Source organism: Carcharhinus amblyrhynchos, chromosome 16 (genome assembly GCF_965287045.1).
Source record: "Carcharhinus amblyrhynchos chromosome 16, sCarAmb.v2.hapA, whole genome shotgun sequence".
NCBI lineage: Eukaryota > Metazoa > Chordata > Chondrichthyes > Carcharhiniformes > Carcharhinidae > Carcharhinus > Carcharhinus amblyrhynchos.
The window spans coordinates 174,486-201,059 of record NC_137339.1 but is presented as its reverse complement, the minus strand read 5'-3'; the positions used below and the strand labels follow the sequence as shown (position 1 = coordinate 201,059).

General features: G+C 44.3%; 1 protein-coding gene across 1 annotated transcript in view; it reads left to right on the top strand.

Moving 5' to 3' along the window:
- fer1l4 (fer-1 like family member 4) overlaps positions 1-26,574 on the top strand; it is a 261,986-nt gene that overhangs the window by 147,997 nt on the left and 87,415 nt on the right. The window contains exons 29-32 of the mRNA XM_080204539.1: positions 1,588-1,762; positions 7,704-7,819; positions 10,767-10,895; positions 16,073-16,112. Of these exons, the coding sequence (XP_080060665.1) occupies positions 1,588-1,762; positions 7,704-7,819; positions 10,767-10,895; positions 16,073-16,112 (460 nt within the window). The remainder of the gene's footprint in view (positions 1-1,587; positions 1,763-7,703; positions 7,820-10,766; positions 10,896-16,072; positions 16,113-26,574) is intronic.

Here is a 26,574-nt window from a genome sequence, read left to right as displayed (position 1 = left end):
AATAAAATGAGGTGATGCATTTTGAATGATCAAATTTAGGTGTGAATTATACTGTAATTCTACTGAGGCATAGACAGGATGGGTAGTCAGAAGTTTTTCACTGAGGTGGGTATGTCAATTACAAGGGGGTACAGGTTCAAAGTGAGAGGGGGAAAGTTTAAGGGAGATGTGCAGGGAAAGTTTTTCATGCAGAGAGTGGTGGGTGCCTGGAACATGCTGCTAGAGGTGGTGGTGGAAGCAGGCACATTAGCAACATTTAAGAGGCACCTGGATGGGAACATGAATAGGGAGGGAATAGACGGATACAGACTGAGTAAGGGCAGAAGGCTTTTTTTTTAGTTAGAGCATCAAGATCAGCATAGGCTTGGAGTGCTAACAGGCCTGTTCCTGTGCTGTACTTTTCTTTGTTCTTTATTCATCCCTGTGTCTGCCTCCCAGAACAATGATAAGGTCCACTCCCTCCTCAATTTCCTTCCTGTCAGCCTCCATATTAAACAGGTCATGCTGGGCTATTGCTGCATTCTGGCAGAATGCCACTGCCTAACACCTTGTCCTCCCCTCTCAGCATTCTGTCACCTTCACCATCCCTCCGCCACTCTGACACTGTTCTCTTTCAATGACATCTCCCCATGCAAACCCAGGACGTGCAGCACCTGCCCTTTTACCTCCTCTGTCCTCACAGTCCAAGGCCTCAAACACTTCTTTCAATCTAGTATCAACTACATTCATGCTCACGATGTAGTTTCCTCTGTATTGAAGGAACCAGATACAGATTGCGTGACTGCTTTGTGGAACACTTCTGTTCAGTCCACAAGCCTGACTCTGAGCCTCCAGTGATCTGCATTTCCATTCTGCACCTTGCTCTCACGCTGATCTCCCTGTCCATAGTCTCCCAAAGTGTTCCAATGATCTCAATGTAAACTTGGGGAACAGCAACTCATCTTATGATTAAGCATTTACAGTCTTCTGGACTCAGCATTGAGTTTCCCCGGTCATTCAAATTCAGCTAAAGCTGGCTGAAAGCTATTTTTGATAACACTGGTCGCTGATACAGCTTTGGTCAGTTCTTGTGGGTTCAACAGTGCATCAAGCATAGAATCCCTACATTGCAGAAGGAGCCATTTGGCCCATTGAGTCTGCACCGATTCTCTGGCAGAGCATCTTATCCAGGCCCTATCCTGTTACATCTTGTATTTACCCTGCCAATCCATCTTACCTGCACATCTTTTGGACCATGGGAGGAAACAGGAACACCTGCAAAAAATCCATGCAGACATGGGGAGAAGGTACAAACTCCACACAGACAGTGATCCTAGGCCAGAACTGAACCTGGGTCCCTGGTGCTATGAGGTGGCAGCGCTAACCACTGTGCCTTCATTCCAGAATCTGGGCAAGTTGGTACAGGAAACTTGGTACCTGCTGTACAATTCAGAGGAGCTGGTTGATTCCCACTGCTCTAAAACTGCATGAAGCTAATTTACATATTTTGGTGCATTGCTAGTGTGACGATGAGCCATTTGTTCAATCACTGAGCACTGTCATTGCAATAAACTGGAGGACAATTTAATTGGAACTTTTATTTCACAGGAACTTCCAGAACAGATATACCTTCACCCACCGCTCAGCATCTTTGTGGTGGAACAGCGTGCATTTGGGCGCACTGTCCTTGTGGGGTCATACACTGTCACAAACTTGCAGCAGTTTTCCCTAAAGGAACTGGAGGAGAACCCAAAACCTGAAGATGATGGTCTTAAAACTCAAAGTAAGACTAATCTGTGAATTACAGGAAGACGTATCTGGGCTTTGTGAAGGGAGTAAGAAGCCTCACAACACCAGGTAAAAGTCCAACAGGTTAATTTGATAGTAATCGCCACAAGTTTTCGGAAATGCTGTTCCTTCATCAGGTGAGTGGAAAATTCTGATCAGAAACAGGACATATAAAGTCACACACAGTTTACAGAATACTGATTAGAATGTGAGTCTTTACAGCTAATCTGCTATTCAAGTTTTAAAGGTGCAGACAATGTGGGTGGAGATAGCATTAAGAATAGGTTAAAAAGATGTGTGTTGTCTCCAGACAGGACAGTAAGTGAGATGTTGCAAGTTCAGGCACGTCGTGGGGGTTACAGGTAGTGTTTCATGAACCCAAGATCCTGGTCGAGGCTGTCCCCATGTGTACAGAACTTAGCTATCAGTCTCTGCTCAGCGACTCTGCGCTGTTGTATGTTGTGAAGGCCGCCTTGGAGAACGCTTACCAGACGATCAGAGGCCGAATGTTCATGACCGGTACGTTTGACAGAGGAGAACCGCTGGATGTGGTGTTTTAGATTTCCAAAAAGCATTCAATAAGGTGCCTCACAAAAGGTTGCTGCAGAAGATTAAGGTACACGGAGTTGGGGGTAAAGTGTTAGCGTGGATTGAGGATTGATTATCTAACAGGAAGCAGAGAGTTGGAATCAATGGGTGCTTTTCTGGTTGGCAGTTGGTGACTAGTGGCATGCCGCAGGGATCGGTGCTGGGGCCTCAACTGTTTACCATATACATAGACGATCTGGAGGAGGGGACCGAGTGTAGGGTAACAAAGTTTGCTGATGATACAAAGATGCGTGGAAAAGCAAATTGCGTGGAGGATATGGAAAGTCTGCAGAGAGATTTGGATAGGCTGTGAGTGGGTGAGGACCTGGCAGATGGAGTATAATGTTGGCAAGTGTGAGGTTATCCACTTTGGAAGGGATAATAGTAAAATGGACTATTATTTAAATGGTGAAAAATTACAACATGCTACTGTGCAGAGGGACCTGGGAGTCCTTGTGCATGAATTGCAAAAATTTAGTCTGCAGGTGCAGCAGGTGATCAAGAAGGCGAATGGGATGTTGGCCTTTATAGCGAGGGGGATAGAATATAAATGCAGGGAGGTCTTGCTGCAATTGTACAAGGTACTGGTGAGGCCACAACTAGAGTACTGTGTGCAATTTTGGTCCCCTTATTTGCGAAAGGATATATTGGCCTTGGAGGGAGTACAAAGAAGATTCACCAAGTTGATACCGGAGATGAGGGGGTTAGCTTATGAGGAAAGATTGAGTAGATTGGGCCTGTACTCGTTGGAGTTTAGAAGGCTGAGGGGAGATCTTATATAAGATAATGAAGGGGCTAGACAGGGTAGAGGCAGAGAGATTCTTTCCATTTAGAAAGGAAAGTAGAACTAGAGGATACACCTCAAAATAAGGGAGAGTCAATTGTGAACAGAGTTGAGGAGGAACTTCTTCTCTCAGAGGATAGTGAATCTTTGGAATTCTCTGTCCATTGAAGCAGTGGAGGCTACCTTGTTAAATGTGTTTAAGTCACAGATTTCTGATCAATAAGGGAATTAAGGGTTATGGGGAGCAGGCGGGTAAGTGGAACTGAACCACTATTAGATCAGCCATGATCTTATTGAATGGCGGGGCAGGCTCGAAGGGCTAGATGGCCTACTCCTGCTCCTATTTCTTATGTTCTTATGACCGCTGAAGTGTTCCCCAACAGGGAGAGAACAGTCTTGCCTGGGGATTGTCGAGTGGTGTTCATTCACCCGTTGTCGTAGCATCTGCACAGTCTCTCCAATGTACAAGTTGCAAGAGTATGAGCCGAGCCTTCAGGAGAGCAGTGACCACAACACCACGCAACCCTGCCACAGCAACCTCTGCAAGACATGCCGAATCATCGACATGGATGAAATCATCTCACGTGAGAACACTGTCCACCAGGTACACGGTACATACTCTTGCAACTCGGCCAACATTGTCTACCTGATACGCTGCAGGGAAGGATGTCCTGAAGCATGGTACATTGGGGAAATCATGCAGATGCTATGACGACGGATGAGTGAACACCCCTCGACAATCACCAGGCAAGACTGTTCCATCCTGTTGGCGAACACTTCAGCAGTCACCGGCATTTGGCCTCTGATCTTCGGGTCAATGTTCTCCAAAGCGGCCTTCACAACACACGACAGCACAGAGTCACTGAGCAGAAACTGATAGCCAAGTTCCGCACACATGAGGACGGCTTCAACCGGGATCTTGGGTTCATGTCACACTATCTGTAACCCCCATGACTTGCCTGAATTTGCAACATCTCACTTACTGTCCTGTCTGGAGACAACACACATCTCTTTAAGCTATGCTTAATGCTATCTCCACTCACATTGTCTGCACCTTTAAGACTTGAATAGCAGATTAGCTGTAAAGACTCACATTCTAATCAGTATTCTGTAAACTGTATGTGACTTTACATGCCCTGTTTCTGATCAGAACTTTTCACTCACCTGACGAAGGAACAGCGTTCCAAAAGCTTGTGACGTTTACTGTCAAATAAACCTGTTAGACTTTAAACTGGTGTTGTGAGACTTCTTACTGTGTTTACCCCAGTCCAACGCCGGCATATCCACATCATGACTGTGTGGACGGTACAGTGGGCTGGTGGATATGGGTTCCATTGTGGTAAACACAGAGACTGGAGTAATTGCAGGGGAGAAGTGCAGCACTCAGAGATGGTGGGGGAAATAGCAAATGCACTACTAAAATTTAATTTTAAATTACTAGCTTGGATGGTTCCTGCAAATTGGAAAACAGCAAATGTGACACCACTGTTTAAAAAGGAGGGAGACAGAAGCCAGGTAGCTATAGGCTGATTAGCTTCACTTTTGTAGCAGGGAAAATGTTTGAATCTGTCATCAAGGAAGAAATAGTAAGACATCTGGTTATAAATTGTCCCATTGGTAAGATGCAGCATGGGTTCATGAAGGCGGGTTATATTTGACTAATTTGGTGGAATTCTTTGAGAACATTACATGTGTAGCAGATAATGGGGAACCTGTGTTTGTGGTGTATCTGGATTTTCAGAAGGCATTTGACAAGGTGCCTCAGCAAAGCCTGCTCCATAAGATAAAGATGCACGGTGTTACAGGTAATATATTAGCGTGGATAGAGGATTGGTTAACTAATAGAAAGCAAAGAGTGGAGGTAAATGGATGTTTTTCTGGTTGGCAATCAGTGATTAGTGATGTGCCTCAGGGATCAGTGTTGGGACTTCAATTGTTTACGATTTACATAGATGATTTGGAGTTGGGGACCAAGTCTAGTATGTCAAAATTTGCAGAGGACACTAAAATGAGTGACAGAGCAAAGTGTGCAGAGGATGCTGAAAGTCTGCAAAGGGATATAGATAATCTAAGTGAATAGGTGAGGGTCTGGCAGATGGAGTACAATGTTGGTAAATGTGAGGTCATCCATTTTGGTAGGAATAACAGCAAAATGGACATTTATTTAAATGGTAAAAAATTGCAGCATGCTGCTGTGCAGAGGGACCTGAGTATCTTTGTGCAGGAATCTCAAGGAGTTGGTTTGCAGGTACAGCAGGTAATTAAGAAGACAAATGGGAGTTTGTCCTTTATTGCTAGAAGGATGGAGTTTGAAAACAGCGAGGTTATGTTGCAGCTGTATAAGGTGCTGGTGAGGCCACACCTAGAGTACTGTGTATAGTGTTAGTCTCCTTACTTGAGAAAGGATATACTGGCACTGGAGGGGGTGTAGAGGAGATTCAATAGGTTGATTCCAGAGTTGAGAGGGCTGGCTTATGAGGAGAGACTGAGTAGAGTGGGGTATACTCATTGGAATTGAGAAGAAAGAGGGGAGATCTTATAGAAACATGTAAGATTATGAAGGGAATAGATAAGATAGAAGCAGGGAAGTTGTTTCCACTGGCGGGTGAAACTAGAACTAGGCGGCATGGCCTCAAAATAAGGGGAAGCAGATTTGGGACTGAGTTGAGGAGGAACTTCTTCACACAAAGGGTTGTGAATCTGTGGAATTCCCTGCCCAGTGAAGCAGTTGAGGCTACCTCATTGAATGTCTTTAAAGCAAGAATAGATAAATTTTTGAACAGTGAAGGAGTTGAGGGTTATGTTGAGTGGGTGGGTAAGTGGAGCTGAGTCCACAAAAAGATCAGCCATGATCTTATTGAATGGCAGGGCAGGCTCGAAGGGCTAGATGGCCTACTCCTGCTCCTAGTTCTTATGTTCTTATGTCACATAGACTGGGCTTCAGTGTATGCATCGAGTTAACTGGCCCCAGCACACTGGCTTTCCTGAGATAAACAATAACAACTTACATTTATTTAGCACCTTTGACATTGTAAAAATTTCCGGGTGTTTCAAAGATGCTTAAAAACATAACTGAGTCTGAGGCACTCGAGGAGGTAATTAGGGCATGTGAGTGAATCTTGGTCAATGAAGTGGGTTTTTAAAAATGTCTTAACAGAGAAAAGCAAAGTCAAGACCAGAGTAATGTTGGAAAGGAATTTGCAATCATCTGCCTGGAGATCTATCTCTCCTGAACACCAATTGTGTGGAGTTAATTAGAGCAATGTGACAAAGACTCTTAATTCAGCAGCATCATACTGGGCAGCACTGGTTAGCATTGCTGCCTCACCACACCAAGGACCCAGGTTCAATTCCAGCCTCAGGTCACTGTCTATGTAGAGTTAGTTGGAGCATGTGACAAAGACCCTCAATTCAGTAGCATCATGTTATACAGTACGTTGGTAGTAGGACCATGGGGGATATAGGATTTGGATAAATTAATTGTTTTTTATTTCTGCTTTGTAATGTTTTTATCACTGTTTTATGTTTCAGGTAAATTTTTATATCCAGTGTTTTCCAATTACATACTTTCTGTTAGACATTCTATAATTCAGAAAATCCAAAATCCAGGAGTGACTTGATCCCAGCATTCTGGATTGGAACAGTTGCAATATAGAATCCCTACAATGCAGAAGGAGGCCATTCGGCCCATCAAGTCTACACCAATTCTTTGTAAGAGCATTTTACCTAGGTCCAAATGGCCCTATCCCCATAACCCCATGCTCTTACCATGGTAATCTCCCTAACCTACACATCTTTGGAGTTGGGGCTGTAAACCCCAACAATTGCTCTGTCAAGACATTTTGCCAAATCTCACATCAGCCTTGAACAACTGCTTGAAAGCTAATATACATGTGAACATCACCTTGTGATGCCTCCATTGTTGAAACTCACTATTTAGTGAGGGGAAATCTGTAAGAGATTGTGTTTGATCTAGCGTAACCGTATTGGTGCCAGGTTATCAATCAGGAATTACCAAATTAAAAAGGCCAATTTATTTAACAGTGAAGCCAAGCCTTTAACCTTTGGATGTCACCCATATGACATAGAAGGAGCCGGCTGGTGAATCAAAGCACAGCCTGAATATGTCTTTTTCTGTGTTTTGGGCTAACATGACCTAAACAATAAATCTCTACCTTTGAATTAGACAGAAAGCTGCAGTTAGCAGTTCACTATGAATCCGTTACCTGTATCTGATGTCCAGCGGTCATTCCTGTCTGAGATTGAAGCTCTGTTCCTATCTCCCCCATTGCTGTAACTAACAGGAGGTAAGGTGTTGAATTTTAACAACCAAACACTGGAAAATGCTGGAAATCAGGTCACAGGGATCAGGTCAGATCACTGCTTAAAGTGAGACTCTTTATCAAAACCTCTACTCTGATGGAGGGCCTTTCTCAAAACCTTCCCAATAAAATTAATTCCCACAATGTTCTTTTTGCTTCATATTTCCATGGTTTGCACATTTTTGTAAGTGAATGTTTCAAGTGGGACAGATATTTAACATTCATTTTCGTTTCCCTTGCAGAAAAAGCACACAAACTCCCATTTTCCAATGGCAACGCACAGACTCGAATCACAATCTCTGCCGAACCAGAAATAGCTTCTTCTGATGATAAGAAAAGGCCTCTCGATGTTCTGAAAGTAAGTGTGACCTTCCTGTATCACAATGGAGCCAGGTACAACTGAGCCCCTGTATTGTTCACAGAATGATGTGGATGTGCCGGCGTTGGACTAAATAAATCGGTTGGACTAAAACCTGGTGTTGTCAGACTTTTTACTTTGTTCACAGAACCCAGACAGATCTGCATGTTTGACTTGTTCTACTAGCCTGTAGGAGCATTTAGTAAAAATGAGCATCACCGCCTCATTAATCAAACAAATATCTCCTGGAGGTGATAAGTTACGAGTTGAGTAATCTGCTACTCTGCCTCCATCACCTTACACATTCACTCCCTCCAGCACTGATACACATAGCCGCCATGTGGACCAGTTACAAGATGCAGGAACTCACCAAGAGTCCTTCAACAGCACCTTCCAAACCCACAACCACTGCCATCTAGAAGGACAAGGTGTACAAGAGTACAACATGTGCAATTGTGAACCACCTGTTCTTTTCATATCCCTTTCTACACCAGTGTACATTTCCATTAACCTTCTGTGTGTGCCAGAATGTGTGAGCGCACGAGTGCACTGGGGAGTCTCTTAAGGAGCAGTTGATCAGAGTGCAGGATAGGCATGTGCCTGTAGAAAGGAATGACAGGAAAGGCTGGATTCGGGAACTGTGGATGACCGGGGAAATTGTGAGTCTTGTCAAAAAGGAAAAGGATGCATACATGATGTCGAGGCAACTAAAAACAGATGAAGCACTTAAAGAATACAGAGAAAGTAGACAAGAACTCAAACAGGGAGTTAGGAGGACAAAAAGGGGTCACAAAATGTCCTTGGCAGACAGGATTTTAAAAAATCCCAAGGCATTTTTACATATATTAGGAACAAGAGGGTAGCTAGAGAAAGAGTTGATCCATGCAAGGACAAAGAAGGGAAATTATATGTAGAACTAAAGGAATTGGATGAGATTCTTAATGATTACTTTGCATCAGTATTCACAAAGTAGAGGGACATATCGTTTGATAGCGTCTTGGAGGGGAATATAAACCCTTTAGAACAAGTCATCATTACGAGGGAGGAAGTGTTAGGTGTACTAAGAAGTATTAAGATAGACGAATCCCCAGGGCCGGATGGCATCTGTCCCAGATTACCTAGGGAAACAAGAGATGAAATTGTGGGGCCTTTAACAGACATCTTTGTTTCCTCATTAGCCACAGGTGAGATCCCAGAGGATTGGAGGATAGCCAATGTTGTCCCGTTATTTAGGATGGATAGCAAGGATACCCAGGTAATTACAGGCCAGTGAGCTTGACATCAGTGATAGGGAAATTGTTGGAGAGGATTCTTGGGGATAGGATCTACACACATTTGGAATTGAATGGTCTTATTAGCGACAGACAGCATGGTTTTAAAATGCATCACCTCACAGGTCATGTCTCACTAATTCAGTTGAGTTTTTTGAGGAGGTAACAGAAATGATTGACAAGGGAAGGGCTGTGGAAGTTGTCCACATGGACTTTAGTAAAGCATTTGACAAGGTCCCACATGGTAGGTTGGTACAAAAGGTTAAATCACACAGGATCAAGGTTGAACTAGCTAGGTGTATTCAAAATTGGCTTGGCCATAGAAGATAGAGGGTAGCAGTGGAAGGGTGTTTTTCTGAATGGAGATCTGTAACTAGTGCTGTTCCGCAGGTATTCTTTACCCAGAGGGTGGTGAGGGACTGGAATGCCCTGCCAGCTGCAGTTGTAAATGCGCCTAGTTTGGGGGCGTTTAAGAGATCTGTGGATAGGTTTATGGACGAAATGGGATTGGTTTAGATTAGTGGGTTAGTGTTGTTTTTTTTTAGAAGCTGGTCGGCGCAACATCGTGGGCCGAAGGGCCTGTTCTGCGCTGTAATGTTCTATGTTCTATGTATCAGTGCTGGGACCTTTGCTATTTGCAATATATATAAATGACTTGGAAGAAAACGTAGCTGGTCTGATTAGCAAGTTTGCAGCCGATACTAAGATTGGCGGAGTTGTGGATAGTGATGAAGATTGTCAGAGAATACAGCAGGATATAGATAGGCTGGAAAATTGGGCGGAGAAATGACAGATGGAATTTAATCTAGGCAAATGTGAGGTGATGCATTTTAGTAGATCCAATTCAGGTGGGAGCTATGAAATAAACATCAGAACCATCAAGAGCAGAGAGAGTTGGGCATGCAGGTCCACAGGTCCTTAAAAGTGACAGCACAGGTGGAAAAGGTGATGTAGAAAGCATATGGCATGATTGCCTTCATCAGCTGGGAGATCAAGTATAAAAGTTGGCAAGTTATGTTTAAGCTATATAAAATGTTGGTTAGGCCACATTTGGAATACTGAGTGCGATGACCAGAATTGGACAATCAGAAGGACATGGAGGCTTTGGAGGGAGTACAGAAAAGATTTACCTGAATGTTGCCTGGCATGGAAGGTATTAGCTATGAGAGATTGAATAAACTGGGATTGTTCTGCCTGGAAAGATGGAGATTGGGTAAAAGTTTATAAGATTATTAGTGGCATAGTTAAGGTGAACAGTTGGAAACTTCTTCTCGGGGCAGAAATGACAATTACAAGGGGGCACAAGTTCAAGGTAAGGGGGGAAAGGTTCAGTAGAGAGGTGCGGGGGAAGTTTTTTACCTAGAGGGTGGTGGAGGCCTGGAACGCACTGCCAAGTGAGGCAGACACGTTAGTGACATTTAAAACTTATCTGAATAGACACATGAACAAATGGGGAATAGACGTACACAGATGGTTGGTCTAGGTAGGACAATGTGATCAGCACAGGCTCGGAGGGACCAAGGGCCTGTTCCTGTGCTCTACTGGTCTTTGTTGTTTGCGTTTGCGAGAGTGTGTGAGGGAGTCTGTGGTCTTACTTGTGATACCTAACCCCATAAGCAGTTTCCTGACTAAGTATAAAGAATGGAAATGGATGCCTCATTTGCTTTTCTTATTAGATGCCGTTGAAGAAACTGCCATTGAAACCAAAACTAGCCAAGGACGAACCTGAAGAACATGAGGAAAAGATTGACCCTGAGGAATTGGATTGGTGGTCCAAGTATTACGCATCTCTGGAGGAGATAATGGTAAAGTTATTGTTGACTCACACATACCAAAATGATGTTTCTAGGGACATTATTGTTAAAGAGCTTCCTAAACATTACATAGTGTGTGAAGTCATTGCAACACATTGTACCAGTTACATTCATACTGGTTGGGTTAATTATTGACACCAGCTCAGAGAAATAGAATGAAAGATTGTATTCTTTGAACTGTAACCTTATTGTCTAGCCAACAGCTCCAGCTAATATGAAGAAAATTCACCTCCATTTGTTCTTCCTTTTCTCCTTGCAAGGCTCAAAGTCATTATGATACAGAAGGAGGTGATTCAGCCCATCAAGTTCATACTGACTCTCTGTAGAACTATCTGGCCCATCCCACTCCCCCCCTCCTCTCTGTAACCAGGTTATTTTCCTCAAGTGCTATCTATTCTTTGTCATTCTTCATTCTCCACCTTTACTACCACGACCGTCATGGGCATTGAACTCATGGGTCATTACTACTCGAGGAATAAAGTTTTCCCTCATATGCTCGCTAACCTGATAACTGTGCCCCCCGGTCCCCCCGCTTTGTGCCCCCTCAGCCAAAGGAACAGCTTTTCCTTGTCTGCCTTATCTAAACCTGCCATAGCCTTGTTCATCTCTATCAGATCTCCCTCCAATCTCCTTTACTCTAAGGAGAGCAATCCCAGCTTCTTAGATCCTATCCTTGGAGTTAAAAATTCTTATTGTTTGAGCCATTCTGGATAAATGTCCTCTGAACCCTCTCAAGAACCCTCAGGTCCTTCCTAAAGGATTGTAATCAGAGTTGGACAGCACTACATCTCACCAATCTGTCTTGGATCCTTATTGTCCTCCTTAGAATGGACATAATATAATATGAAGCTCACCGAGTTGTTCCAGTCCTTTTGGAAGCAAGGACCCATTCCTCAGGAACTAAAAGATGCCTCCATTGTACACCTCTACAAGAGGAAGGGCAAGTATGCAAACAACCACCGAGGAATCTCGCTGGTCTCCATCACAGGAAAAACCCTCACAAGAGTTCTTCTAAATCGTCTGGTCACTCATCTGGAGCTGGGCCTGCCTCCAGAGTCACAGTGTGGCTTCCGCAAAGGTCGCAGGACTATTGACATAATTTTTGCCACATGCCAACTTCAGGAAAAGTATCAGGAGCAGAATCGTGAGCTCTACACAACCTTTGTTGACCTCACGAAAGCCTTCGACACTGTCAGCCGACAAGACCTGTGGAGGATCATGTCAAAGTTTGGCTGCCCCCCAAATTCATTCAGATGGTACGCCAGTTCCATGATGGTCAGAGTACTGGATGGCAGAGAATCCTCTGAGGTATTCCCAGTCACCAGTGGCATCAAACAGGGCTGTGTGCTCGCATCCACACTGTTCAGCATGATGTTTACTGCCATGCTGAATGATGCCTTCCAGGACAGTGTTGCTGGAATCAGCCTCAAGTACAGAGTGGATGGGAAGCTCTTCAACCTGAGGAGACTTCAAGCTATTACCAAAGTGAAGGAGACTGTTCTGAGAGATTTCCTCTTTGTCGATGACTGCGCCCTGTATACTGGCTCAGAGCCAGAGATGCAAATCAGTATGGACAAATTTTCCACGGCTTGTGACAACTTTGGACTCAGCATCAACATTAAAAAGACCGAAATCATGCACCAGCCTGTTCCTCATGCACCGTACACAGAATCCATAATCACAATCAAAGGGCAGAAACTACAGGCAGTGGACCAGTTCACTTATCTTGGCAGCACCCTCTCCCAAGCAGTGACTATTGATACAAAGTTAACTGCAGAACAGCAAAGGCAAGTTCTGCTTTTGATAGACTGCGCTCCACTGTATGGGAACGTCGAGGAATCAGCCCAGCAACAAAACTGAAGGTCTACAGCGCTATGGTACTCACTGCCCTCCTGTATGCCTGTGAAACGTGGACTGTGTATCGAAACCATGCAAGACAGCTCAATCATTTCCACATGACTTACCTTCGCAGAATATTACGCATCCGATGGCAAGACAGAGTACCAGACACTGAAGTTCTCTCTAGAGCAAGTCTACTATCAGTCCACACACTGCTGATGAGACGCAGACCCGGTGGGCAGGTCATGTCATCCGTATGTCAGACGAGCGCATACCCAAGCAGCTCCTTTTTGGGGAACTCTCTGCTGGAAGACGCTCGCATGGAGGGTGGAAGAAACATTACAAAGACACACTCAAAGCCTCCCTGAAGTCACTTGACATTGACACGACCACCTGGGAAACGCTGGCATAAAACTGCCCTACCTGGTGCTGTCTCATCCACAAAGGCTGTCAAGCTTACGAAGCAAGGTGTATTGCTGAAGTACAACTTAAGCGCGAGCTGCGCAAGTCCAGAGCCACCAGCACTACAACTACAGTGTCTACACAAGTCTGTCCAACATATACCAGGACAGACCGAATTGGCCTGATCAGTCATCTTTGGACACACCGGAACCAGCCTCAAAATGACTAATGATGTTGAGGTCCTCATCAACAACGATGGACGAACAATAACAATGTAATATGATTCTACTGCCTTCTCCTGTGTTGTTCAACATTCTCACTCCTCAATGTACCTTATTCCTTTTTTCTATTTTTATATTCTGCAGCTCATTTCGAGCTAATTTAGTTTAAAATTTGATCACCTTTAGCACCATTAGTTATGTCACTGTCATGGAGACGCATTTTCATCTCCTTTTTCTCCAAGCCAAAGCTCACCAAATGTCAAAACTCTCAGCCTAAGCTTCTCTTTGTCTCTTTCTGGTCTCCCTCTCAAATCCTCCATGTCTCTAAGATCATCTCTTCAGTGAGATCCAGCTTGAACTCTTTCAACTGTTGTACCACTCAATTGAATTTCTTACCCTCGTGATAACTGATATTGTAAATGGTACCCTCTTCCCAACACACTTTTAAACCTGTTCGCCCCGTTCTCAGAAAGCCCCTGCACGTGTCCATCTCTCGATAACTTCCCTCATTGCTTCATTGGGGATGATTCTCCGAGGCCATTAGCTCCAGGTGGGAATCCCAATGGTCCATTGAGTCAGGCAAGAGAGTTAAATCAGGATTCCCACCAGACATCAGTTCCGTTCCCAGTATCTCACCTGCTGCAACCTCAAAAATCAGGCTCTTGACTAGAGCGAGAGAGAATCTGTCAGTTGTTTAACACCAATTTGAAGGTAGTTTTGGGCTGTAAATCCAATTCAGCCCCCTCCTGCTGGAGGTTCTGTGCCTGACAAGCATGGACCTGACACATTAGGCCCCGAAGAGCGACGAGCAAGTAGGTACTGTGCCCATGTGCTCCTTTGCCCATGCCAGCCTGCAGAGAGAGAGTCCCACTGGGGGTTGGGTGGGCTCGGGCTGGGGAAAAGGTTGACCACTGGACACTCCCCCAGGATGGGGGTTTCATAGCTGTATTTTCCCTTGTTGCCCTAGGAAACATGGATATCACTCCTTCATAGTGATTTCAAACAAAGTTAAAAGTTTTTTTATTGTCTGTATTCTATAAAAATTTTGAAGTGGCCTGCTCAATTAAAATCCATGCCCCCTGAATAGCTGAAAGCCTTCCAAATCACAGCAGCAGTCCATTCCACAGTATGGATTGCCCTTGGTCATTCAGAGATTTCTTTGAAGTACTCTGATTGAGGAGTCAGTTTCATTAAGAGGATTCTCATTGCTTTCTAGCATAAACTCCAGCTGCTCTGAAGCCTCTTTGAGCTGCTTTAATTGACAAGCGTATTCAATTTCACAAAGGAGAACCCCCTTTCAAGCTTGAATGAACTGCAGCTTCTGTCTGACCTCTTTGAATTGCTTTGATTGATGGGAGGTTCTCAGTTCCACTTGCTCCATGAAGGTTTGCTTATATACCCACCCCCTGCTCCATTGGGTTTTATGAGGCTGTTTGACTGACAGCCCAAACTACATCAAAGAGGAGATTTGCTGTATTTGTTTATATCAGGAACAGATGGTGCATTTAGCTGCTAAAAGGTTGTTCACTGACAACTCTAGAAGAGATCAAAGCCTGTCTTGTTGATGCAAACATTTCATGCCTCATTAACCCTGAAGAACTTGTTCTTTTCACCACATCTTCTGTTTAGTTTGGCCCCTTTTGTTTAATGCTGCAGTTTCCTTTCAGGTCTCTGGTTATGCTCAGAGGCCTAAATGCTTTGTTTACATTCAATAGGTGTCTCTCCAGTACCTTTAATAAGCCTTTTGATTGACAGGTCCAAGCTATTTCACAGCAGGCAGTGGCTTTGTTTGTTTTGATTTCCTTTCACAATTGATTAAATTTGAAGCGATTCCTGTTTTCTAGCCACAATTTTTTTAAAAAAGCTTCATCTTTGATCTCAGGTGCCTATGTGTCAGTAGGGTTCTGTGGTTCTGACCACAGTTTTTTAAACAGGCTTGTTCTTTGTTCTGAAGACCTTAGCTGACATTTTTCTCATTGTGGATGTTCTTCAACCTCTCATGCTGGAATAGAGTGTCTGCACTGGAGTAGCTTTTATCCATAGATAAGGGGGGGCCTGATGGAGGAAGGAGTGGGGGGCAGGGCCTTTAGTGACCCCTTATCAGAGTGTCTCTCTTATAGGGAAATGAGGATGAGGTCTCTGACTTGGTGATGTCGGGGACAGAGGCTATAAATTTACTGGTAGATAGGAGGTTGCCCCTTGATGCATGTTTGGTCTCTGGGTTGTGGGGGCTGGAGAGACCGCTACATTTGGGGGTGGGGGGGGAGGTGAGGGCGGTGCTGTTACTGCGCTCTGTGATCTTCAAAGATGGTGTTTTTTTTTCTCGACAAAAGGTGGCTGAATTCTATCTGCTCAGTGATGCCAGAGCCAGTGAGAAACAGGAAAATGCTCCAGTTTCCATCCCGGAGAATCATGGCCACTGTCTTTGACTTCTGGCCTCTTGTATGTCCCCTTCCTGGCTCTGCCTGTTAGCTCTCTGCTCCAAATTCACATTTCAATCAGGCCTCTGAGCTGTCGACCGAATGAGGCTCATTCTTCAGGTAAGATAGAGGGAATTTCCTTTCTATCTGAATTGGACCTCAGAATTCCAGCCTCCTGCATGAACATTATGGATACAGTAGTGGCTGGGGAAGCATATCAACAATTGCGAAAAGATATGGACACAAATACAAACTGAACAGAATCAGTAATTTCTGTTTATTTCAGGAAAAAGAAAATGATGAAGATGAAGAAGCGAATGAACAAAGTAAGTTATTGCATTGGAAATAGGAGAAAGCCATTCGGTCCTTCAAACCTGCCCAGTAAAATCCTGACTGGCCTTCTAGATCAACCCAAATTTCCCGTATTGTCCTTATAGTCCTTGATTCCCTTCATAATCAAAAATTTTGCGAATCTCTGACTTGAACATAATGACTGAGTGTCCATTGAGAATTCCAAATACACAACCCTGCGTGTGAAGGATTATTTTCCACCTTCTTTCCCAAACCCCTTGCAGCTTCTTTACATTCCCTTCTTGAACAATTTGCAACTAGCTTTGTATTGTCAACAAACATCCTACTAATTACAAATGGCTGAGTTTCCAACACTAATCCTTGGGTTTTCCACTAGTTACAACTTGATATCTTGACAATGACCCATTTTATTCCTATTCTGTATTCTGGTCATTATTCTTTCTCTATCCATGCTAATACATTGCCTCTCTTCCGTTGCACCCCTTCTCCAACCGCAACCCCCCCCCCCCCACCCCCAATAAACCTTTCACTTGGTCTCCAGTGGCCCTCATGGCTGGGGACTGGATGCAATTCCAGCAGAAATTTGATTGGCTGGCAGCTCTGGAGGTGGGCCTCTTCCCCAGTGGGGAGGGGAAAGGAAGTCTGACCTTTAAATCAATAAGTGCTTGGATAGCTGCTAAATATCTGAAGGACAATCTGGGGTGGTATCTGGGTACCTCAATGTTCCTCCTAAATGATGGACAAGAGCAGCGAGCATTGTTCTGATTCCCCACGGCAGTAACCGAGGCTCATACATCGTACCTTAAGGATGTGGGCACTTTGATAAGGTCATTGATTCAATGCCCTCAAAGAAGGGAAGAAGAAGAGGAAAATTAGCCAGGGAAAGCAGAAATAGTGCAAAACATTTATACCCCTCTGTAAGTTATTCAAGGTAGATAATGAGTCAGTATACAATGGTTGGAATGTTATGGCCATTCACGCTGAAACTGCAGTGATGGAGATTTAGCTGGGTGCCAAGTTCTCTGATCTCGCTGCAGCGGGAGCACGGCATGAATAGCCAGTAAGGTCGCGCCCATTGGAGTTATCGATGATTTGACACCGCTTTGAGAAAACAAATTGTCAGAAGGCTTTTGAAAAGTTCTCACGTAGCAGACTACTATGTAAAGTTAAAACACATGGGATTGCAGGTAATATCTTGAGATGGATAGAAAGTTGGTTAGCAGATAGGAAGCAAAGATTTGACATAAATAGATCTTTTTCTGGTTGGCAGTCAGTGACTAGAGGGGTTCCACAGGGGCCTTCAAATGTTCGCATTGTATATTAATGATTTGGAAGAGGAAACTGAATGTATTATCCCCAAATTTGCAGATGATACAAAATTTGGTGGGAGGGTGAGCTGTGAGGAGAATCCAGAGATACTTCATTGTGATTTGGATAGGCTGAGTGTGTGGGCACCTGCATGGCAGATGCAGTATAATATGGATAAATGTGAGGTTATCCACTTTAGTAGCAATAATAGGAAGGCAGATTATTACTTGAATGGATGTAAATTGAGAGAGCTAGATGCTCAATGAGACCTTGAAGCCCTTGTTAATCAGTCACTGAAAGTAAGCGCACAGATTCAGCAGGCAGTAAAGAAGGCAAATGGAATGTTGGCCTTCATAGTGAGAGGATTTGAGTATAGGGATAGGGATGTTTTGCTGCAATTGTACAGGATATTGGTGAGGCCGCACCTGGAGTACTGTTTGCAGTTTTGGTGCCCTTAGATATAAAGGGAGTAAGTACAGTGAAGGTTTACCAGGCTGATTCCTGGAATGGCAAGTCTGTCATATGAGGAGAGACTAAGTCGGTGAGGATTATATTCACTGGAGTTTAATAGATTGAGAGGGGAGCTCATAAAAAATTATAAAATTCTAACAGGTTTAGACAGGGTAGATTCAGAAAGAATGTTTCCAGTGATGGGTGAGTTCAGAACTAGGGGTCATTGTTTGAGGATAAGGGGTAAACCTTTTAGAACTGAGGTGAGGAGAAATTTCATCACCCAGAGGGTGGTGTATGTGTGGAATTCACTGCCACAGAATCTAATGCTAACTGAGGCCAAAACATTGTCTGATTTCAAGGAAAAATTAGATATGGCTCTTAGAGCTAAAGGAATCAAGGGATATGGGAGGAAGGGGGATCAGGATATTGAATTTGATGATCAGCCATGATAAAGATGACTGGCAGAGCAGGCTGGAAGGGCCGAATGGCCTCGTCCTGTTTCTAATTTCTGTATTTCTGTGTCACTGTCCTGAGTGCAAAATCCTCTTCCTTACAATTTTCATTCTGTTAACTTCTTTCCAGCTTTGGAAACAATTATTTGGGATAGAATGAATCACATGGAAAAATGTTGATTGATTAGGAAGAGCCAGATGGATTTCTAAAGGGGAAATTGTGTTTAACTAATTACCTGGAGTTTTTTGAGGAGGTAACAGAGAGGGTCATTGACAACTATTGACTTTGTTAGTTCCTCCCTCTCACTAAACTCTGTTTCCGAACATTTCCCCCACCATTGGGAACATTCTTTCTGAATCTACCCTGTCTAACCCTGCTAGAATTTTATATGTTTCTCTGAGATCCCCCTCACTCTTCTAAACTCCAGTGAATAGAATCCTAACCAACATAGTCTCTCCTCATATGACAGACCTGCCATCCCAGGAATCAGCCTGGTAAACCTTCACTGATAACATTTCTAACATAGAATGCCTACAGTCCAGAAGGAGGCCATTCAGCCTATTGAGCATGCACTGACAACAATCCTATCCCCGTAATCCCACATATTTAACACTAAGGGGCAATTTAGCATGGCTAATCAACCTAACCTGCACATCTTTTGGAGTGTGAGAGGAAACTGAAGCATCCGGAGGAAACCCACACTGACATGGGGAGAATGCAGACTCCCACAGACAGTCACCAAAGGCTGGAATTGAACCCGGTCCTTGGCACTGTGAGGCAGCCATGCTAACCACTGTGCCACCATGCTGACGTATGTTATTCGTGTCCTCCTTGTATCCAGTTGGTCAGTCGTTTCTTTGTTCCTCATTATAAATTCTCCTGTTTCTTATTGTGAGGAACTTGGATTGATCTTCACCAATCTTTTTCTCTTCATGCATCGTAATTTCCTATTTAACAACATCACTACGGTTTGGGGTCTGAATATCATCCCCACTAATGTTTTTTGACATTTCTTGGTGTTTCTTAGCTCTACCTGTGGAGATTCAATATTGTCAGAGCTCATATCTTTCCTCAAAATCGTGTTAATTTAGTCTTTATCCAGCAATGCAACTCCACTACCTTTACCTTTTCATCTATTTTTTCTGAAATACTGAGTAACTCTATGTTCAGTTCCCATCCCAGGTCACCCTGCAGCAATGTCTCCATAATCCTGACAATATCATACTCATTTGCATCTATTTACATGATTAATTAATCCACTTTATTGCAAAGGCTTCGTGTGTTAAGACACAAAGCCTTAAGGCTTGTCCTTTTAACATTCTCGTTTTATTTTTCATGGTAGAACATAGAACATTACAGCACAGTACAGGCCCTTCAGCCCTCGATGTTGCGTCGACCAGTGGAACCAATCTAATGACCCTCTAACCTAAACTATTCCAATGTTATCCATATGCCTACCACTGACCATTTGAACGCCCTTAAAATTGGCGAGTCCACAACTGCTGCAGGCTCTTACTACCCTCTGAGTAAAGAACCTACCTCTGACGTCCGTCCTATAACTACCACCCCTTAATTTAAAGCTACGTCCCCTCGTGTTAGCCATCATCGTCCAAGAAAAAAGGCTCTCACTGTCCACCCTATCCAATCCTTTGATCATCTTGTATGCCTCAATTAGGTCACCTCGTAACCTTCTTCTCTCTAATGAAAATAACCTCAAGTCCCTGAGCCTTTCCTCATAAGACCTTCCCACCATACCAGGCAACATCCTGGTAAACCTCCTCTGCACCCTTTCCAATGCCTCCACATCTTTCTTATAATGCGGCAACCAGAACTGTACGCAATACTCCAAGTGCCGCCGCACCAGAATTTTGTACAGTTGTAACATGACCTCACGGCTCCAAAATTCAATCCCTCTACCAATAAAAGCTAACACACCGTACGCCTTCTTAACAACCTTATCAACCTGGGTGCCAACTTTCATAGAACATAGAACATTACAGCGCAGAACAGGCCCTTCGGCCCACGATGTTGCGCCGACCAGTTACAAAACAATGACCCACTAACCTAAACCAATCCCTTTTCGTCCATAAACCTATCCACGGATCTCTTAAACACCCCCAAACTAGGCGCATTTACAACTGCAGCAGGCAGGGCATTCCAGTCCCTCACCACCCTCTGGGTAAAGAACCTACCCCTGACATCCGTCCTATAACTACCCCCCCTTAATTTAAAGCCATGCCCCCTCGTGCTAGATTTCTCCATCAGAGGAAAAAGGCTATCACTATCCACCCTATCTAAACCTCTAATCATCTTATATGTTTCAATAAGATCCCCTCTTAGCCGCCTTCTTTCCAGTGAAAACAACCCCAAATCCCTCAGCCTCTCCTCATAGGACCTCCCCTCCATACCAGGCAACATCCTGGTAAACCTCCTCTGCACCCTCTCCAAAGCCTCCACATCCTTCCTGTAATGTGGGGACCAGAACTGCACACAGTACTCCAAGTGCGGCCACACCAGAGTTGTGTACAGTTGCAACATGACGCTGCGACTCCTAAATTCAATCCCCCTACCAATAAACGCCAAGACACCGTATGCCTTCTTAACAACCTTATCTACTTGATTCCCAACTTTCAGGGATCTATGTACACATACACCTAGATCCCTCTGCTCATCCACACTATTCAAAGTCCTCCCGTTAGCCCTATACTCGACACATCTGTTATTCCTACCAAAGTGAATTACCTCACACTTCTCCGCATTAAACTCCATCCGCCACCTCTCGGCCCAGCTCTGCAACCTGTCTAAGTCTTCCTGCAAACTATGACACCCTTCCTCACTATCTACCACACCTCCGACTTTGGTGTCATCAGCAAATTTACTAATCCACCCAACTATACCCTCATCCAGATCATTAATAAAAATTACAAACAGCAGTGGCCCCAAAACAGATCCCTGAGGCACACCACTCGTAACCGAACTCCATGATGAATATTTACCATCAACCACCACCCTCTGTCTCCTATCCGCTAGCCAATTCCTGATCCAATTCCCTAGATCACCCCCAATCCCATACATCTGCATTTTCTGCAGAAGCCTACCATGGTGAACCTTATCAAACGCCTCACTAAAATCCATATATACCACGTCCACTGCCTTACCCCCATCCACCTCTTTGGTCACTTTCTCAAAAAACTCAATAAGGTTAGTAAGGCACGACCTACCCGCCACAAAACCATGCTGACTATCTCCAATCAATTCATTACTCTCCAAATAACTATAAATCCTATCCCTAATAATTTTTTCTAAAACCTTGCCCACAACAGAAGTGAGACTCACCGGTCTATAATTCCCGGGGAAATCTCTGTTCCCCTTCTTAAACAATGGGACAACATTCGCTAACCTCCAATCTTCCGGTACTATACCAGAGGCCAACGACGACCTGAAGATCAGAGCCAGAGGCTCTGCAATCACTTCTCTTGCCTCCCAGAGAATCCTGGGGTAAATCCCATCCGGACCAGGGGACTTATCTATTTTCAGACCCTCCAGAATATCCAGCACATCCTCCTTATCAACTGTAACACTGTCAATTCTACTCCCCTGCAACCCAGTGTCCTCCTCAGCTATATCCATGTCCCCCTGCGTGAACACCGAAGAGAAATATTGGTTCAATGCCTCTCCAATCTCCTCCGGTTCCACACATAACTTCCCTCTACTGTCTATAACTTTCAGGGACCTATGCACATGTACCCCGAGATCTCTCTGCTTGTCAACACTACTAAGAGTCCTTCCATTAGCCCTATATTCTGTGCTCCTGTTACTCTTACCAAAGTGAATCACCTCACACTTTTCCATATTAAACTCCATTTGCCACCTCTCGGCCCAGCTCTGCAGCTTATCTATGTCCCTCTGCAAACTATAACATCCATCCTCACTGTCTACAACTCCTCCAACTTTGGTGTCGTCAGCAAATTTACTAATCCATCCTTCTACACCCTCATCTAGGTCATTTATAAAAATGACAAACAGCAGTGGCCCCAAAACAGATCCTTGAGGTACACTGCTTGTAACTGAACTCCAGGTTGAATATTTCCCATCAACCATCACCCTCTGTCTTTTATCAGCTAGCCAATTCCTGATCCAAACTGCTAAATCACCCTCAATCCCATGCATCTGTGTTTTCTGCAGTAGCCTACCATGGGGAACCTTATCAAACGCTTTGCTAAAATCCATATACACCACGCCAACTGCCTTACCCTTACCCACCTCTTCGGTCACCTTTTCAAAAAAGTCGATAAAGTTTGTGAGGCCTTGGTGGCCTTGTTTGGGTCTAGCTCTTAAACATAAGAACATAAACATAAGGAATAGGAGCAGGAGTAGGCCATCCAGCCCCTCGAGCCTGCCCCGCCATTCAATAAGATCATGGCTGATCTGTCGTGGCTCAGTTCCACATTCCCGCCCTCTCCCCATAACCCTTAATCCCCTCTCTTATCAAAAACCCATCAACCCGCGTCTTAAAAATATTTAGCGAGGCAGCCTCCACCACTTCAACGGGCAGAGAATTCCAGAGATTCACCACCCTTTGAGTGAAGAAGTTCTTCCTCAACTCCGTCCTAAACCGCCCCCCCTTTATCTTGAGGCTGTGCCCCCTAGTCCTACTGTCCTTTCTGAGCGGGAAGAGTCTCTCCACCTCTATCCTATCCATCCCATTCATCATCTTGTACGTCTCAATGAGATCTCCCCTCATTCTTCTAAACTCTAATGAGTACAAGCCTAGTTTATCCAGCCTCTCCTCATAGCTCAACCCCCTCAACTCCGGTATCAGCCTAGTAAACCTCCTCTGCACTCCCTCCAAGGCCTCTTTGTTTCTGTGCCTATCACATTTCTTATTCCACTTTATGTCTCTTGTTCTTGTTCATGATTTCCCCTCCTCTGATTCCTTGCAATGGCTTCCACCCCGCTGACAGTTTAATTAACACCAACCTCCCCCGGCCGCCACCACCATTCTAGCAAATACTCCCTGTAGGACATTAATGACTGTCCTGCCCAGGTGTAATCCAGTAAAAAGTCTGACAACACCAGGTTTTAGTCCAACCTATTTATTTGATAATATTATCAAATAAATAGGTTGGACTAAAACCTGGTGTTGTCAGACTTTTTACTGTGTTTACGCCAGTCCAACGCCGGCATACCCACATCAGGTGTAATCCATCCAGTTTGTAGTGCTCCCAATGCTCCAAGAATCTGAAACCCTCCCCCTCACACAATCTCTTCAGCCAAGTATTTATCCTATGTATCCTGCTATTTCTACTCTGATTAGCATGAAGCACTTGTAGTAATCCTGAGATCATTACCTTTTGAAGTCCTACTTTTCAACTTACTTCCTAACTTGCTAAATTCTGATTTTAGGATCTCATCCCTGTGTCAATTCAAAGTGGTAGCAGTATGTGCCATTTACAAGATACACTGCAGCAACTCACCAAGACTGCTTAGACATTCCAAACTTACTCACTACCATCTAGAAGGATAAGTGCAACAAATGCATGGGAACATCACCATCTGCAAGTTTCCTTGTATCCCCCACACTCCTCTACCATGGAAATATACTGTTATTCCTTCACTGTCATTGGGTCAAGATCCTAGAACTCCCTAATGATGTGGAGGTGACGGCTTTGGACTGGGTAGACACAGTAAGAAGTCACACAACACCAGGTTAAAGTCCAACAGGTTTATTTGGTATCACAATGCATCAATGCCAGATTCATCAGTTGTACTAACAAGACAGCCCCAAACGTCACCCAAGCACAACGCAACGCCATCCACGGTCTCAAGACCAATCGCAACATTGTCATCAAACCCGCAGACAAAGGAGGGGCCACCGTCACATTGAACAGAACAGATCACTGCAAAGAAGTGTACTGACAACTAAATAACTGGGAACACTACAGACAGTTACCCGCAGATCTGACCAAAGAATACACCCGCCAACTCAACAGACTGATCAAGATCTTTTATCCGGACTTTCAGAGCACCCTCCATGCTCTCATCCCATGTACTTCCCGCACTGCAGATCTCTACTGTCTCCCAAAAATACACAAGGCCACACAAACAGTAGTCTCATTGTATCAGGCAATGGGACCCTGAGTGAGAACCTCTCGAGGGCATCCTGAAACCCATTGTACAAGGAACCCCCAGTTTCTGTCATGACACCATACTGACGCTATAGTTAAGAAAGCCTACCAACGCTCTACTTTCTCAGAAGACTAAGGAAATTTGGCATGTCAGCTACGACTCTCACCAACTTTTACAGATGCACCATAGAAAGCATGCTTTCTGGTTGTATCACAGTTTAGTATGGCTCCTGCTCTGCCCAAGACCGCAAGAAACTACAAAAGGTCATGAATGTAGCCCAATCCATCACACAAACCAGCCTCCTGTCCATTAGCTCTGTCTACACTTCCTGCTGCCTCAGCAAAGCAGCCAGCATAATTAAGGATCCCATGCACGCTAGACATCCTTTCTTTTACTTTCTTCCGTCATGAAAAAGATACAAAAGCCTGAAGTCATGTACCAACCCGACTCAAGAACAGCTTCTTCCCTGCTGCCATCAGACTTTTGAATGGACCTACCTCACACTAAATTGATCTTTTGCTATATCCTAGCTATGACTGTAACATTACATCCCGCAGTCTCTCAATTCCTTAACTATGAAATGTATGCTTTGTCTGCAGAGTGCACAAGAAGCAATACTTTTCCCTGTATGCTCATACTTGTGACAATAATAAATTAAATCACTACAAACTTCTTACAGAAACTCAGCACCCATGGGGCAGTTGAACCAGGAACACTCCTCACAATGCATGCCTCGGCGCTTTACACCAGCATCCTCCACGATGATGGCATTGCTGCAACTGTCTCAGTACTCAACACACCAACAACTGTCAATTTCCAGACACAATTCTACAACTCATCCGCTTCATCTTGGACCACAATGTCTTCACCTTCAACAACCAGTTCTTCATCCAGACACATGGAACAGCCACGGGGACCAAATTCGCACCTCAAAATGCCAATATTTTCATGCATAAGTTCGAACAAGACCTCTTCACCACACAGGACCTCAACTGATGCTATACACTTGATACATCAATGACGTTTTCTTCCTTTGACTCACAGCGAAGAAACAACTATATGATGACATCAACAAGTTCCATCCCACCATCAGACTCACCATGGACTATTCTCTGGAATCGGTTGCGTTCTTGGACACATGCATCTCCATTAAGGACGGTCACCTCAGGACCTCACTGTACTGCAAGCCCATAGATAACTTCACGATGCTCATCTTCTCCAGTTTCCACCCTAAGCATGTTAAAGAAGCCATCCCCTACAGACAAGCCCTCTGTATTCACATGATCTGCTCAGATAAGGAGGAACGCAACAGACACCTACAGTCGCTGAAAGACACCTTTGTAAGAACAGGATATGGTGCTCAGCTCATCGATCGACAGTTTTGATGCGCCACAGTGAAAAACCGTACCGACCTCCTCAGAAGACAAACACGGGACATGGTGGACAGAGTACTCTTCATCATCCAGTACTTCCCAAAGCAGAGAAGCTACATTATTTTCTTCGGTGCTTTCAACATGTAATTGATGAAGATGAACATCTTGCCACGCCCCAACTACTTGCCGTCAAACAACCGCACAATCTCAAACAGACCATTGTACGCAGCAAACTGCCCAGCCTTCAGGAGATCAGTGACCACAACACCACACCTGACAACCTCTGCAAGACATGCCGGATCATCAACACAGATGTCATCATCACACGTGAGAACACCACCCACCAGGTACATGGTTCATGCAACTCAGCCAATGTTGTCTACTCGATATGCTGCAGGAAAGGATGTCTCGAGACATGATACATCAGTGAGACCATGCAGATGCTATGACATCAGATGAATGGACACTGCGTGACAATCACCAGGTAGGAGTGTTCCCTTCCTGTTGGGGAACACTTCAGCAGTCAAGGGCATTCAGCCTCTGATCTTTGGTTAAGCGGCCTTTAAGACACACAACTACACAGATTCGCCGAGCAGAAACTGATAGTCAAGTTCCACACAACATGAGGATGGACTCAACCGGGATCTTGGGTTCATGTCACACTATCTGTAACCCCCACCTTATTATTTGGATTTGCAAAATCCTACTAATTGTCCTGGCTTGAGACAATTCACACCTCTTTAACCCGTGATTATCCCTC